We start from the raw sequence: 14,256 nt of genomic DNA, 5'->3' as shown, positions 1-14,256 counted from the left end.
TGGTTTGATTCACTCGTTGCAGCCCCGAGCTACAGAATGTGAGTTGAGAAACAACCAAGCTCATCAGAGCCTGTCGGTGGGACAAGACTGTGAATACCAGACATATTTGTCAGCACCCGAGAAACTGGCAGATCAAAGAATGCAAGGAAAATGACAACAAACATGGATTAAGAGGGTAACAGCTCTGTAACGGTTTGTAAATTCATTTATGGAAACTCACACACAGACTTGTTTCTTTAAAGTTTTGGAAAAACAAAACAAATATAACCATTGCTTCTGCTTGAATATAATTAGTGATAAAATGGACATGTGAGTCACAGCATAGTGGATTTTAAATCATCCAGGGTCACCAAAAAAACACCATGAAACATCAGGATAGTATGAAGCTGAGCCACAGTTTCATCCGATTGTGAGGCCTTAGCATGCAAGACAGTGTCCTGGAAACTATTTTCAGATATTTCACTCTCTTTGGTGAAGAAACATGTTTGAATCACAGACGTGTAATTACTCAAACTTGTTTTTAAATGATTTAGAAGTCTGGGAGGGGGTTTAGAGACCGTTTTAAATATACATGAAATAATTTGGTTTGGCGATAAATGCTCTTAAGTGCAGTTTGTTTCTTAAAAAAAAAGAAAAGGGACTTGGTTTGTGTCTGGGATCCACTTAAAACCTTAAAATATGGTAAATTTATATTTTAAAGTGAGTAATCAGTGAATGTTTCCCAAAACATGGCCTCAAATTAGATTTGACATGTCTATTTTTTGCTCGGCATTTTACCTAGGGTCATATTAAACTCGGAGGAGAAACCATATACACCAAATACGAAAGAGCTTCTTTTTAATTAGCCTTAATGTGCAAGTTAATTAAAGAAAAAAAAAAAACCTGTGCCAGTTTAAAAGCTTAAAAATACACATCCAGCCAAAGTTATGCAAGATGCAATTCAATCGCAGAAGAAAATAGCAGACTGTATAATTTTGGTTGTGACCACACTGGGGGGAAAAAATGCACGACTCCAGCCAAAAAATATTTATTTGAAAAAGAAAAGGCTTATTTCTCAGAACAAAACCTAGCTATTTGAGAGAGGCGAGGGGGGTCGCAGGGCGTCGGCCACTTGGTTACAGGGCCTGTGTTTATGGGGACACACCAGGAATGTCTTTCTCTCTGTGTGTGTGTGTGTGTGTGTGTGTGAGTAGGCTGACGTTTCATGGTCGCCTGGATGTTGTCTTCCCTCTTGTTTTGATCTCGAGATGATGAGAAACTTTTGATTCTGGCCTGAGACGCACGGATTCAGATATTTTGGTGGGTGAACTGGATCGGCAGGTAAAAAGTTAAAAGAAAGATTTCCTCAGATTTACCTCTAAAAAAATAAATAAATAAGTAGTAACCCCCACCCATTTGGAAAAGCAGTTACTGCTGCTGCTGCTGGACATAATTAATTACTCATAAATAACCAAACAAAGCAATGTTTCCCATTGGCATGTAATAACAGCAAAGTGAAGCAACATGCACTACAGAGGCTGATGAGTCAATATTGTAAACACTCTCGGTAATGATGAGATGTTACTGAAGCTCATCATTACAGAAAACATTTAAAATATTGACTCATCATTACCGGAACATTTAAAATATTGACTCATTATCGAGAACGTTAATTATGGGATGTTACTGGAGTTTTTAAGTCATCTTGTTGCCAGAAATATCTAAATATTTGAAAACACTTGGGAATTATGTGAAAACAGAGCAAGGATCCTCAAACCTTGACATGAAATATTATGTGTATATTCACATTATCCAAACATGAGGTTTCCATATGGGATTACATTTGTGTCAATATTTATAACAGCACTTTTTAAGAAGCAAGCACTTTATGAATTGAGCAAAGAAATACGAACCACAAAGTAAAAATACACAAATAGAAAATAAAAAAATCGATTTAATCATTCAAAAATATTGTATGATAAGTAGTCACAGGCTTGGAGTCGCTGTCCGTCTGGGACTACGACGATACCGACGGGGAAAACTTGGGGAACGAATTCCAGACGGACCACAACATGGCCCATGACTACTGTCACTCCAAAACTCAGTAGCCAATCAGCAGGAAGCTCCCCAAGGCCCACCCATGGTCAGAATCGCGAACAAAAAAACCACGGCGCAACGTGAGGGAACGCAAACAAAAAGTGTGTTTTCAAACAAATGAAATACAATATTTTTGAATGATTAAATCGATATTTTACTTGCATATATACAATTCTATATACAAATAAAATTGTTGCAGGGGCCTAATTGCTCTTTTCTGTTATTCATTCAATTAGTACACAACAATTTAGTTTGCTTTTGGTCTCATGTACATCCTTAAATGGTCAATTCGCAACATCACCGTGAACGTCGAGTAACAAAATTACCATAAATTAACATGTGAAGACAGCGCAACAATATGCCTTTTTAAGTACATATTCTAAACTACTGTAAAGATGATATTCAGTCATTTATATTAGGCTGTGAAATGCACCAAATGCTGCTACATTCAAACACAAAAAGGTGTTTTTACGGAATTATTTAATTTTTGATATGAAGTTTTTTATACATTGTGTTTGTGGAGGGATTGATTGATTTGAAATTAGGATTACCTTGTACAGTATCTAGTCTTTTTCCCCTTCTTTCCATTCTGATAGTTTTGTAAAAAGATCATTTTTACTGCAGGTAACCAGAGGTTTCAAACTCAACTTTGATTCAGACGCTTTTATTTTGACATTCTGTGAAATATCGTCACCAATTTTGTTACGTATGATGGAATATTGAGATATAATTTGAAGCTCATGTCATGCACCCCTTTTTTCCACTTGACCGGCCCCCTCCTCAGTGGCCCCCAGTTTATTTGAGTTTGAGTAATCGATTAAAGAGGAGATGCAGAGCTTCACACTGAGGTGGAACCTTACAATTGTCAAGTCAGGATTACACGTTGTCAGTGTGCAAGTATAAAAACAGGAGTCAGGAGCTTGAATTAATATCCAAAACACTCATATCACAAATGCGTGGCTGTTATGGATTATAGCAATGGTTCCTAAACACTGGGTCGCTGCCCACAGATGGGTCACAGGACATTTATTTTGGGTCCTCTAACAAATGTGCAGAATTGTGTATTTGTTTTAAATGGCATTCATAAAATGACGTTTTAGTTGATATGAGGTGTCGCAGATGTGGCTCTTGTCATGAATTATACTGTCACGATAGTTAGCCATCTTTTAAATCCCCATATATAAATTTAGGGAAACACTGGATTATAAAACATCATGCTCACCGTGTGCCTGTACAGCCAAGCTATGCGAATACCCGAGAGCGACCAGCACCGTCTCCACCAGCTGAGTGAAGAGGACGTCCCTGCGCACCAACACAAACTCGGCGTGACAGTCGCCGTGTCCGTCAAAGTTCCCCGTGGCTCCGGCGTCACTGTGCTCCACCACACAGTAGATTGGGATCATCAAACCTGGAGGACGACACGGATTCACAGAAACTTTAGAGGAGAAGAATGAGGACTTGCTGCTGTACCACACGGAAAAGGATCTAGGTGAATCAACTAAAGTTTTTTTTTTTTTTTTTTTTTTTTTTTTAAATTGTATCGGCATTTTATCCACACCGAATGGCACATTGGGAGCAATGGAAACACTTATTCACATTGTAGAAACGATGTACAGTACCACCTCTCTTGCGCTTGCATTCTCTTATTCTCGTCATCTGCCTCTTGTGTTTGGAGATTGTTTTGGTCTTTCTCACTTTATGATTTTTTCCTCCCTTAGTTGGCCTTCTGTCTCTTTTTCTGTGGCTGTATACATTGTATAATGTAATGTATACTTATTCAACACACTGGGGATACAAGCTGAATGCCCCCCCCCAGAAACCTTGGATTGTATCGATATATTCAAATGCAAACAAAAAGTATCCTACAGTTGAGAAAAGTATATATAAATAAATAGAGAGTCAACAATGGACTATCAAAATAAAGTGTTATCAGGTTTATTATCAAGACAGAAATTCAATATTCTAAGGGTATGATTCTCACTTGGGCCGCGAGAGGTCCTGGGTTCAAATCCCGGACGAGACCCCAATTGTTACAACCAGGTCTAGGGGACTTCCTTGAGCCAGACTGCCAGCACACATTTTAAATAAACCTTTAAAATGGTTTGTTTAGTTTGTTGCTGGTGGTTTCTTGGGAGTTGAAGAGGAATAGGGAGTCTCCTTATTCAGGTTCTCCCTTAGACCTGGTTGTAATGTTGTTGTAGTAATAATAATAATAATAATAATAATAATAGTAAGTATAATAATATACTACCAGTAAGTATTTTGTAAAAGTGTATAATTGTTTTAAATTACTGTTTTCAAAGCCTCAGAATAAGCCTTTTTTATGCACTTTAGTTAAGAGTCTTGTTTTATTGTTTCAAAAATCAAAATAGCCCCAAAAAACCTTGGATTGCATGGACATGTGTAGTTGTAAACAAACAAAGCCAGGGATTTTTCATGACATTGTGTGGCAGCAAAAGCTGCTTGGTGGTCTCCGTAGAAGCCGCTGGTTAAACTGGGCAGCTGCCTGTAAGTCGCTGTGAGATTTGTACAACCATATTTGTATTTTCACCACATATTAAAGCCCACAAGGACTACGAGTCAAATCCAGAACCGCTGTTACAGGATATAACGTCTTTATCATGTTGCAGTCAAGGAGGCAGCGAGGGAGTGAGGGAGGGATGCCATAACTCCAGTGGTGGGGCTGGTTCCTCAAAGAGAATCTAGACCAGACTCATTGGGAAAGTACCAAGAGTTCCCCCAGGCCTGGACCCATTCACACCCAACCAGTCCACTGCTGCGTCCCACAGGAACTGCTCGTTAACCCGCCATCAATCCTGCGCCTGATGAGGCAGTGACAGATCAGCTGGAGCCAAACCAGAGACGTGTTAGGCTCAGGATCAGCCAGTAACTGCTCAGTGAGAGGGTGGAGAGAGGTGCAACTGTGTGTGTGTGTGTGTGTGTGTGTGTGATGATGCAGGATGATGTTTTCAACTGCATGAGAGAATAATGGGCATCTGTGCAGCACTGTTTCCTGTGTGTTTTTTTTACTCCGGGTGCCAGCGCAGAGTCTGTGTTACCTGTGTGCAGGGTTTGGAAGTAACAGATTCCATGTAATCAGATTACAAAATAAGTCATCTGTATGCATATTTAACTTAGCCTCATCCCTATATATAATGTTCTGTAATGTTCTGTATTCACTTGACTGTAGATTCAAGAAAAATGACACATGTAAAAAGAAATGTACATTATGTCAATGTGAAATGTAAAGTGTAGTGTATGAAAACATGATGAAACCATCATGACCTCCTCCCTTTTCCTCTCCCTAACCACAGTTTCAATCATCAACGTCACTAATAGAGTCTCAAAACACTTTCTGCATCTGGTTAATTACAACAACAAAAAATTATTCCATGTTTAATTTCCCGGCAAACTGATAAGAGACTAAACCCAGGCTGTGAAGCATTCATGGTTCCTCTTAACTTCAGACTTATAGAAGGACAGTAGACGTGGTTCAGTGGTAGATTGGGTTGTCGTTCAGCTTGAAGATCATCGGTTTGATCCCAGGTTCTGTTAGTTGGTCAAGACACTTAACCTGCAAGGTGCTCCTGATGGCAGCGTGTGACTGGGTATGACTGAAAGGTCATCAAGACTAGAGGAGCAATGTTTTCTAATATCTAAGGCCACAATTACTATGAGAATCCACAAAGAACCAGACAAATCCTGCCCATTTCTGAGGAATCAATCAAAAGGGAATATGTGGATTGTTGTAGTCATTGCTCTTACTTTAGCAGACTAATCAATATTCTTATAGATTGTATTCAAACACTATATTCAGCCCATTGGAATAGATTAATTATTTAATATATATGGTACAGGCCACCTTTAGATTACTTGTTTTAGCAAGGCCATAATGACCATAAAGTTTAATCATTTCTCAAATCCCATTATAGGAATAGATCCAGAAAAAAATACAGGATCTGCTCTAAGTTTTTAACATGCACAAATGAAAAGACAGGTGAAAAGCTTATTTAGCGATCATGAAAATATGTTCAGATTTATATTAACCCTTAAACACACGTATACACATCTTTGTGTTTTTGGCTTTTCATTTCTAGAATATTTTATCCTATTGTCAGTTAAAAATGTATACTACACACCTACGCACAAAAATGTGCTCATTGAGACCCATTCAAATCACTATTTTTGAAGCATCATGATAAAAACATGGCAATTTAAGGCCCTTTAAAAAAATAAATTAAAAAACAATACTATTTTATAGCTTGAAATTGTATGGGCACATTTTAGTGCTCTAGGTGTGTTAACATGAGTATTTTTTATCTGCTAATCTTATAATAATTAGGTCAGGCTGTAATAATAAAACCAAAAAAATTCCAGTTTGCATTAAGTATATTGAAAATAATTAATTATTTATTTATTTTTAGACCACAGAATGAAGACGCATTATGACAAAACTTGCCAATTTTATTTGATACATATGGAAAGGGCTGATAAAAAACATTAATGCCCATGACACATGACGCGCTGCTCTCCCCTACATGACAGTACATACACTGCATCTATAAATAAAAAGTATCAGTAATATCAGAATATTTATTTAATATTGATTGAATATCTCACATCACTGGTGTGAAATCTGTTGTGCTGGATTGAAAACAGGATGTAGAGTCTGTGCTCGTCTTGACGCCTCACCTCCCATTGTTGTCAGTGGCGTGCCGTTCTGTCGGCTCTGTGGGTTTGCCGGGCTGCCGTTGACCTCCGCGCGGCTCAGCTTGCAGGGTGGCGGCGGGCCACTGCCAGAGATGGGGCTCTGGTCCTGCCGCTCTTGCCGCTCTGGGCTGACACTGACCTGGAGGACGGGGTTCTCCGTCCCTCCTCCTGCACCTCCTCGCTGATCCATCCCCACGAATGCTTCAGGAGGTGCAGGCAGCAGAGTGTGTGAGTGTGCTGGAAGGAAAAGAGACACTCAAAGTCAAGTTAAAAACTCTCTGATGGGATCTGGACCCTCACAGAAATATGTAGATGTATGCGTTTCAACTGCACATTATAGAATGTCACAATTTTAACATGAACAAACTAATAAACTCAACAAATGAAACCATTCAGGATGAGATTTATGTCAAATTTAGATCAGCCACATTTACTTAAAACCATATAAAACTCATCTCATACCTAGCTAAATAAATTAAGGTTGATTCACAGCTATAGCCAGATTTCAAACATATTCAAGTGGTTTTAACTGATTAAATTGGAGTGTTTTTCATAATTAATACATTATTGAAATAAAATCAAATAGATGTGAATACTTTATAATTAAACTATGCCTTTATTTATTAGAGTATGAGGCCAATTATATAATTTCACACACTAAGAGAAAAAGCTTAAAAATAGAATAAAGAAAAAGCATTCATTTAAATACATTTCATATTCTAACACAATTACATTTTTATTTCATTATGTGTATGTAAAATATGCAGGATGTTTCTAATTTTGCTAATAATGGTAACAAATTATTATATAAATTTATATGAATAAAAAGATCAAAAAAACACAAGAGATTTGATTTCAACACTTCATGCCAAAATCCCAACATAAACACCAGGACAAAAACGTGTTTTAACTGCTTGTTATTCAAGGTTTTATGCATATAATATGTGATAAGTGTTTCCCTGCTGGAAAAACCCAGAAGAGACTAATCCACACTGTTTTATCGATCAGATATCGCTGTTGACATACTGTTTCCATCACACACTTTCATCCGTTTCCTCCTGAAAGAGACAGAGCAACGACCACAACAGACGGGGACAGTCAGGATCATCTGGAACAGATCACAAGTCGACAGCCAGTGGCGTTCAACTCGCAGACTAAACACAGACCAGTTTATTGTCCTGAGTTTACACACAGAAACAAAAAAATCACAACCTGACATGAAGGTGTGGAGGGCAAAGATGTACGGAAAATGACAGAATCAAGACTTATTGTAAACCGATTGTGTACGACGATTATTATTATATATCCAAACATGCTAATTAGGAAATGACTGAACGTATTGCAGCAGAATTTGCTTTGTAGCAGAGAAATAAACAGTTTTTTCCCTTCTTTGATGTGTGAATGTAAGCAGAAAACACTGCATACAAGTTGAGCCTTGACTTTAACAATACCCAAAATGTCATCACATTGTGTGACATGATGGGATACAACACCAAAACTGACATAACTTTTACTATTAATCAAATAAAAACAAGATTTAATTCCGCTTTTGTATTGTTGAAAACTATAAAACCGTCTCGTTGCTTTGTTGTGCTGTCAGAGAAGTTTAAGACGACATTTGTTTCGCATTCAAATGCAGAATGTGCAGCGTCACGCACGGCAAACATCTACTGCCTGTGCTTTGTTTTACCTCCTCGCACAAACTGTGGTTTCCACTGCTTTGACTGTAAAGACGCTGAGCACCAATTTGAGCCCAAAAAGCGACGCATGATTACCATAAAAAACACACATGCAAAATTAAGTGCTGCCAATTAAAAGACAAAAGAAATGCTGTCCAACGCAATTTCACAATTTCTCTCTTCAAGTGTAGCTAAACCTGAAATTTAAAACTTAGAAAAGCTGTCAGTCATCCACTTTCTAAATTTCCAACGCATATAAGGATTTTTACATATGCCATGAGATGCTGGAGTCTTTCTACAACACATATAGACTAAACTTGTCTTTTGGTTCATGAAAAAGGGGATAGAGATATATATATATATATATATATATATATATATATATATATATAAAAAGGCGTCATCACCTTTTAAAGATGGCCATCTACTGTGACATAAATCATGATATAAATTGTGACAAGAGCAAATTTTTGGGCAAAATGTAACGACTAATTCACAGCCATATCTGTAAAACCAGATATCATTGGGAGTCATTTTAACAGATATTTGGTCAAACTGATTTAAACTTCAAGTTGGTTGGGAAAGTTCTGTTAAAAATTTGATTTAGAGGCAAGTGAAAACCTTTCCTTGTACTACAACTTATTTATCATCTCAGAATCACTGTATCCTAATATTGTCATTTGTTTATTGTACATGTATCACAGATTGAGCAAAATGAGCAATCCTGTGATTCGCAGTCCTACAACCTTACCTCACATGGAATGAGCCTGTTGCTATGTCTAAAATTAATGTCAGTTTCAGACATGAGCTGAATAAGCTGCTACATCCATGACGTCTATGCTGGCGCCCTCTACAGCTATTATTTTGTTTTAGGTTTATATATTTTGCACAATGAAGAAAATATCACTATCTGCTGCGACATGAGTATGAAAAACAGGTTAATGTCACAACTGAAGAGAGACTTCAGTTGGGCGCAGGGGAAAAACATATATTTAGGAATGACTTGGATGCTTCACTATGCACAAACTGTAAAAATGTAAATGAAAAATCAGCTTATCTTTTGAAATAGCTGGAAATGGCGAGCACAAATATGTTAGCAGCTTAAGACTTTGTGATATTGGTATCAAAAAAGTGGTATCGTGTTGGTTATCAGTCCAAGCACTCCTGATATATGGGTAAAAAGTCCAATATTGTGTATAAACTGCGGATTTTGCAGCTTCTGCAACTCCAAAAAAAACCCTGAGACAGTATGTCCACTGAATTTAATGTTTTCTATAGCGATCCGTTTAAAAACCACCGCTGCTCATTGCCATCCCTGGACGCAGCTGTCTGTCCCACACTGTCTTTCCCAATTTCCCCCATCACTCTATTAAAGGATTTAATCATGACTGAGCATTCATTCTCCAGTCCACAGAAACCACAAACCTCTGAAGTGTTTCCTCTTTTTTCCTCCTGCTGGGACTTCATTTCAACCCCGGGAGGGGGAAAGCGAAAAAGTTATCGCTCTATTCCCCGAGTCAAATCGACAACAGTAAACAAGGTTACAGTGCAAATGAAGTGAATGCTGTTTTCATATGTATACACACACTGAATCATGAGCAGCTGAGAGAAAAGGAATCAAAGTGTGTAACGATTTGATTAAAATGTCTTAAAGTTAAAAGCGTGCTCATGTGCTCGCTCTGCTTTTAATAAACGCATATTTGGAATATCTGGGACTTCGTAATTTCTCCTCTAAACCAGAGCAATATTTAAGTCGTTAATGAGGAGGCAGAAAATGTGCAGCAGGGGAGAGAGAAAAAAAACCGATGGTTTTGGCATTTGAGAGAAATCTGTGCAAGACAAACTTACAAAACACAACAGCTGGAAAATTTTACTAGTAAGTAAATGTCACCCCTGGGGGATTATTATCGGCATCAAACAAATATTTTCCCCAAAAACTGAGCTCATTTTTAATTGTTTTAGAAATAAAATGCCAGAAAACAATTAAATTTCTTTCAAAATGTCTCATATTAATAGGAAAAATGGTTTCTGTTGAATAAAACCACTTAATTTGAGCATATTCATATTATTAATTCAGTAAATATATATACACTGTCCTCTGTTTATAACTGCTTTTAAAGCATCTGTTACTCACACATAACCACTTCAAGCAACACATTCAGGGGCACACAGCCATGAGACCACACACTCCTGTTCACTTTAGCAGCACACATGGAGGCCAAATGTACAGTTGCAGTCTCGGTAGCCTGCGACTGACAAATCACATCGAGACACACGACTTCAGCTGGCTACAAAATCGCAGATTCATTTAGGCAGGGTCTAATTTACAGGGTCTCTTGAAGTATTTAACTGTAATTAGGTTTAAGTGTGGATTCTCTGTGTGGGCTTTTATGACACCCGAGTGTCCTTGAGAGGTTCCAGGTCATCACAGGGAATATTAGGACACTGGATCCTGGATTAAAGTGGGTTTAACAGAAATCGCAGTCTTGTCAAATTTTCAGACCAAACTGCATCAATTAAAGGCCCACATGTTTATCACATTACTGCCTATGTTTTATAATATAGAGATATTTAATGCCACATAAACCCCACAAAGAGCAAAGGTCAGTAAAAGCTTCAGGTCACAGATTTTGTGTTCACACCTCATTGTGAATTAGTCATCAATGGATGAGAAAACCGATGCATTCACATACACCTCTGAGAAAATGTAAGGATTTAATGTGTTTCCCCTCCATTATCCAATAAGAAAATGCTAATATTCAATCAATAATATCAATATTTATCAACATTCTCAACTTAAATCGGCTACAGCACATCTAATTGACCTTAAACTCAATTAAATAATTTTTACACAATGTTATTATATGATATTTTGTTCCTGAAACGCTCACTTATAACATTATATTATGTATAATCTATATTTTAAACAACTTAAATGACGCGCTTTTCACTTAATTCTACAGAGACCTGGAGCAGCCCCCCTGACATGTATTCATATTTGTTCATCATTTAGTCTTCGCCGTTGATATACAAACATTAGTGCTACTAATACAATTTCCAGAATGTTATAGTGAATTCGGCTGTCATGTTAAGGTTAATACTTACTTCATTGCGGTGAAATTTTCGACTTTTACAGCTGGACTCCCTGCGGTAGCGAGAGCGGCAGCAGCAGTAACGGCTATTAGAGGCTGAATGTGACAGCAGAGCAAACACAGGTGCCGCTGATATCATAATTAGGCTAATAATGGCTCGGTTAGATTCAGGTGAGCCAAACGAAGCGCTATTGACGACATGTGCCAATGAGCACGGACGAAATGGTCCCTATTGTTAACGCTCAGTGGTTCAGTAAATCCGAATTGTATTAGCTGCAGCTGTGTTTAACCAACATAACCTCGGCTTATTAAATGTGCCTGATGTTTCAACAACACACTATTTTTAATGGGAGTTTGGAGCTAGCCTAGCACCAAACTCCATTCATTATTTGTCAAACGTTTATGTCATTTAGCTTAGATTTAGTTTCTCCCTGACGTTAGCACTTGTACAAGCGACAAAGAAGTATTTACAGTAAAAGACAAAATCTTAAAGTAAATGTAATCATGTTAAAATTTAGCTTTAGCTTTAGTTTGTTGTTGCTCTCTGAGGTTAGCTCTGCCATTGACAACACACAAAGTGGTGACAGTAAAAAAAAAAGGCATTAAAAGTAAATTAACAAATTAATATTGTTTAAATGATAATTCTCCACACTAAACGACATGTTCTTAATCAAGTTATACAGTATGTCTGTATTTGGCAATAAGAACAATATTGCACAGTTGGCTGAATATCACTGAAATTTCCATCACAAAATATGAAAGCTATATTTAGAAAATTAGGTGTATGATGCCAACCACAACACTGTTTGAAACTATTTGTGTGGCAAGTTTAGAGAAGGTCAATTTAATAATAAAATCTACAATATGGATCTACAAACAGACATGTGTTCTAAGTAATCTACAACAGATCAATACTTAATTTAAAGTTTATATTAATTGACCACAATTAGCTCAAATTAAATACTTTACATCAAGTGCAGGTGAAAGAACTTGCCTATTTTATATATGGTTACATGGTTATGTTTCGTTGAAACTAAAACAAACCATTTCAATTCTTTATATGACACTTTAAACCAGTGTTTCCCAAACTTTCTATGTCGGGACCCCCATGGCAAACTATTGTGTCCCAAATCATAACATAAATTGTGACCTTTGTAGATCCTTCGTCGACAAGTGTAGTAAAGCTATGTCTATGTTTACGAAGTACATTTAATTACATTTACTATGCATTTTCACATCATCATAAATGACACAACCCCTTGTATTATACAAGTCAAAGCTGCCATAAAGTTTTCATCTCACACACCGGGAGGTGTAAGAACTTTCTTCCAGTAAAATGCTCACTCACTTTTCAAGATGTCACTGTTCTTGCTGGGGAATAAAGTCCATCCACTGGTGCAAACGAGTGAATCCAGCCTGAGAGAATATGGATTTCTCCAATGTTTCCTTATTTATAAAAAAAAGAGAGATGAAAAAGGGGAAGGAAAGAGGAAAAAATACAGAGCAGATTAGGAGTGGAGGCGAGGAGATGTAAAGACAAGGAGGGATGAGGAGAGACTGCTGCTGCCTGCTGTGTAAAATGACACATGGACAGAGAGAGAGAAGGAGAAGAGAGAAGAGAAGGAGAGAGAGAGAGAGAGAGAGAGAGAGAGAGAGGGAGGGAGGGAGGGAGGGAAACATGACAAAAAAGTTTAATTTATTCATACAATAATCTCTAATGTACACTGATATGAGGCAACAAAATACAAAGTAGTCTTTATTTGTAGAATTAAATGGGTATAAAAAATGGCCCTGGAGACAAAGTGAAAATTAATGTGATCATAAGATTCATTAATTCACTCCCCAGATGCTGTGGCAGCAAAGAAAAGGGGGAAAAGTGTAACGAGTTGGAAAATGTGGAGCAATATTCAATATGTGTCAACAATATAGAAACATAACTCATGATAGAAAGTGTAAAGGGATCACAAGATATAAGATACACATCATATCTAGTGCTCATATACAGTACTTGTCTATGATGCCACCCAGTGGTGATAAAAACTTAAATTAAAGGTGAGGTTGAATGACCCTTTTTAAACTACATATGTGAGTTAGGGAGGTCTATTTAAAAACAGTAGCTTGTTTTTATGGTTAAAAAACCCCAAAAAAATAATAAAAACAAGTTTCATAATTTCTACAGAATGAGCCAGTTTACTTCTCCTCTCTGCCTGTCTCTGTCAGCTGAGTGGTTTCAGAGCTAAAACCACACCCCCAGAACACAGACGCTCTTGTGATTGGCCAGCTACCGAGAGCGGCAAGTTGGAAATGGCACATCCCCTCCCAGAGCTACAACTTTGCTTCTAGTGGCGCTTTCCCAATACATGGTCCCATCACGACTCGACTCAGCGTGGTTATTTTACTCTTCCATTAGCTAAAGTATCTGGTACTTTTTTTAGTACCTGCTCTGGCTAGGTTCCAAGCGAGCTGAGCCAATACTAAAATGTGACGTCGTTAGACTGCCAGCCACTGATTGAGCGCGACATCTGACTCAAGAATCAAGCCAAACAATCCCGAACAGTTAAAAAGACTTAAAAATCCCCAGCATTTAGCACGGAAATGTGTCAAATTTAACAGATTTAACAAAGGAGTCTTGTGTATTTAGTAACAGCACTGCCGAAAGCCGGCCATCACAACCCCTGCCACTGTATTTCAGTGACTGT

General features: G+C 37.6%; 1 protein-coding gene across 3 annotated transcripts in view; it reads right to left on the bottom strand.

Moving 5' to 3' along the window:
* LOC131451848 (DNA-binding protein SATB2-like) overlaps positions 1-14,256 on the bottom strand; it is a 32,921-nt gene that overhangs the window by 15,949 nt on the left and 2,716 nt on the right. For 2 of the 3 annotated variants that reach the window (XM_058622334.1, XM_058622336.1), the window contains exons 2-4: positions 12,906-13,127; positions 6,769-7,023; positions 3,299-3,484 (exon numbers count right to left, since the gene is read on the bottom strand). In XM_058622334.1, the coding sequence (XP_058478317.1) occupies positions 3,299-3,484; positions 6,769-6,976 (394 nt within the window). In that variant the 5' untranslated portion in view covers positions 6,977-7,023; positions 12,906-13,127. Of the gene's footprint in view, positions 1-3,298; positions 3,485-6,768; positions 7,024-11,570; positions 11,669-12,905; positions 13,128-14,256 lie in introns of those variants that run through there. The other variant, XM_058622335.1, reaches the window with a different exon arrangement.

The sequence above is a fragment of the Solea solea genome, chromosome 2 (assembly GCF_958295425.1).
Source record: "Solea solea chromosome 2, fSolSol10.1, whole genome shotgun sequence".
Lineage (NCBI taxonomy): Eukaryota > Metazoa > Chordata > Actinopteri > Pleuronectiformes > Soleidae > Solea > Solea solea.
This window is presented reverse-complemented; position numbering and strand designations above follow the sequence as displayed.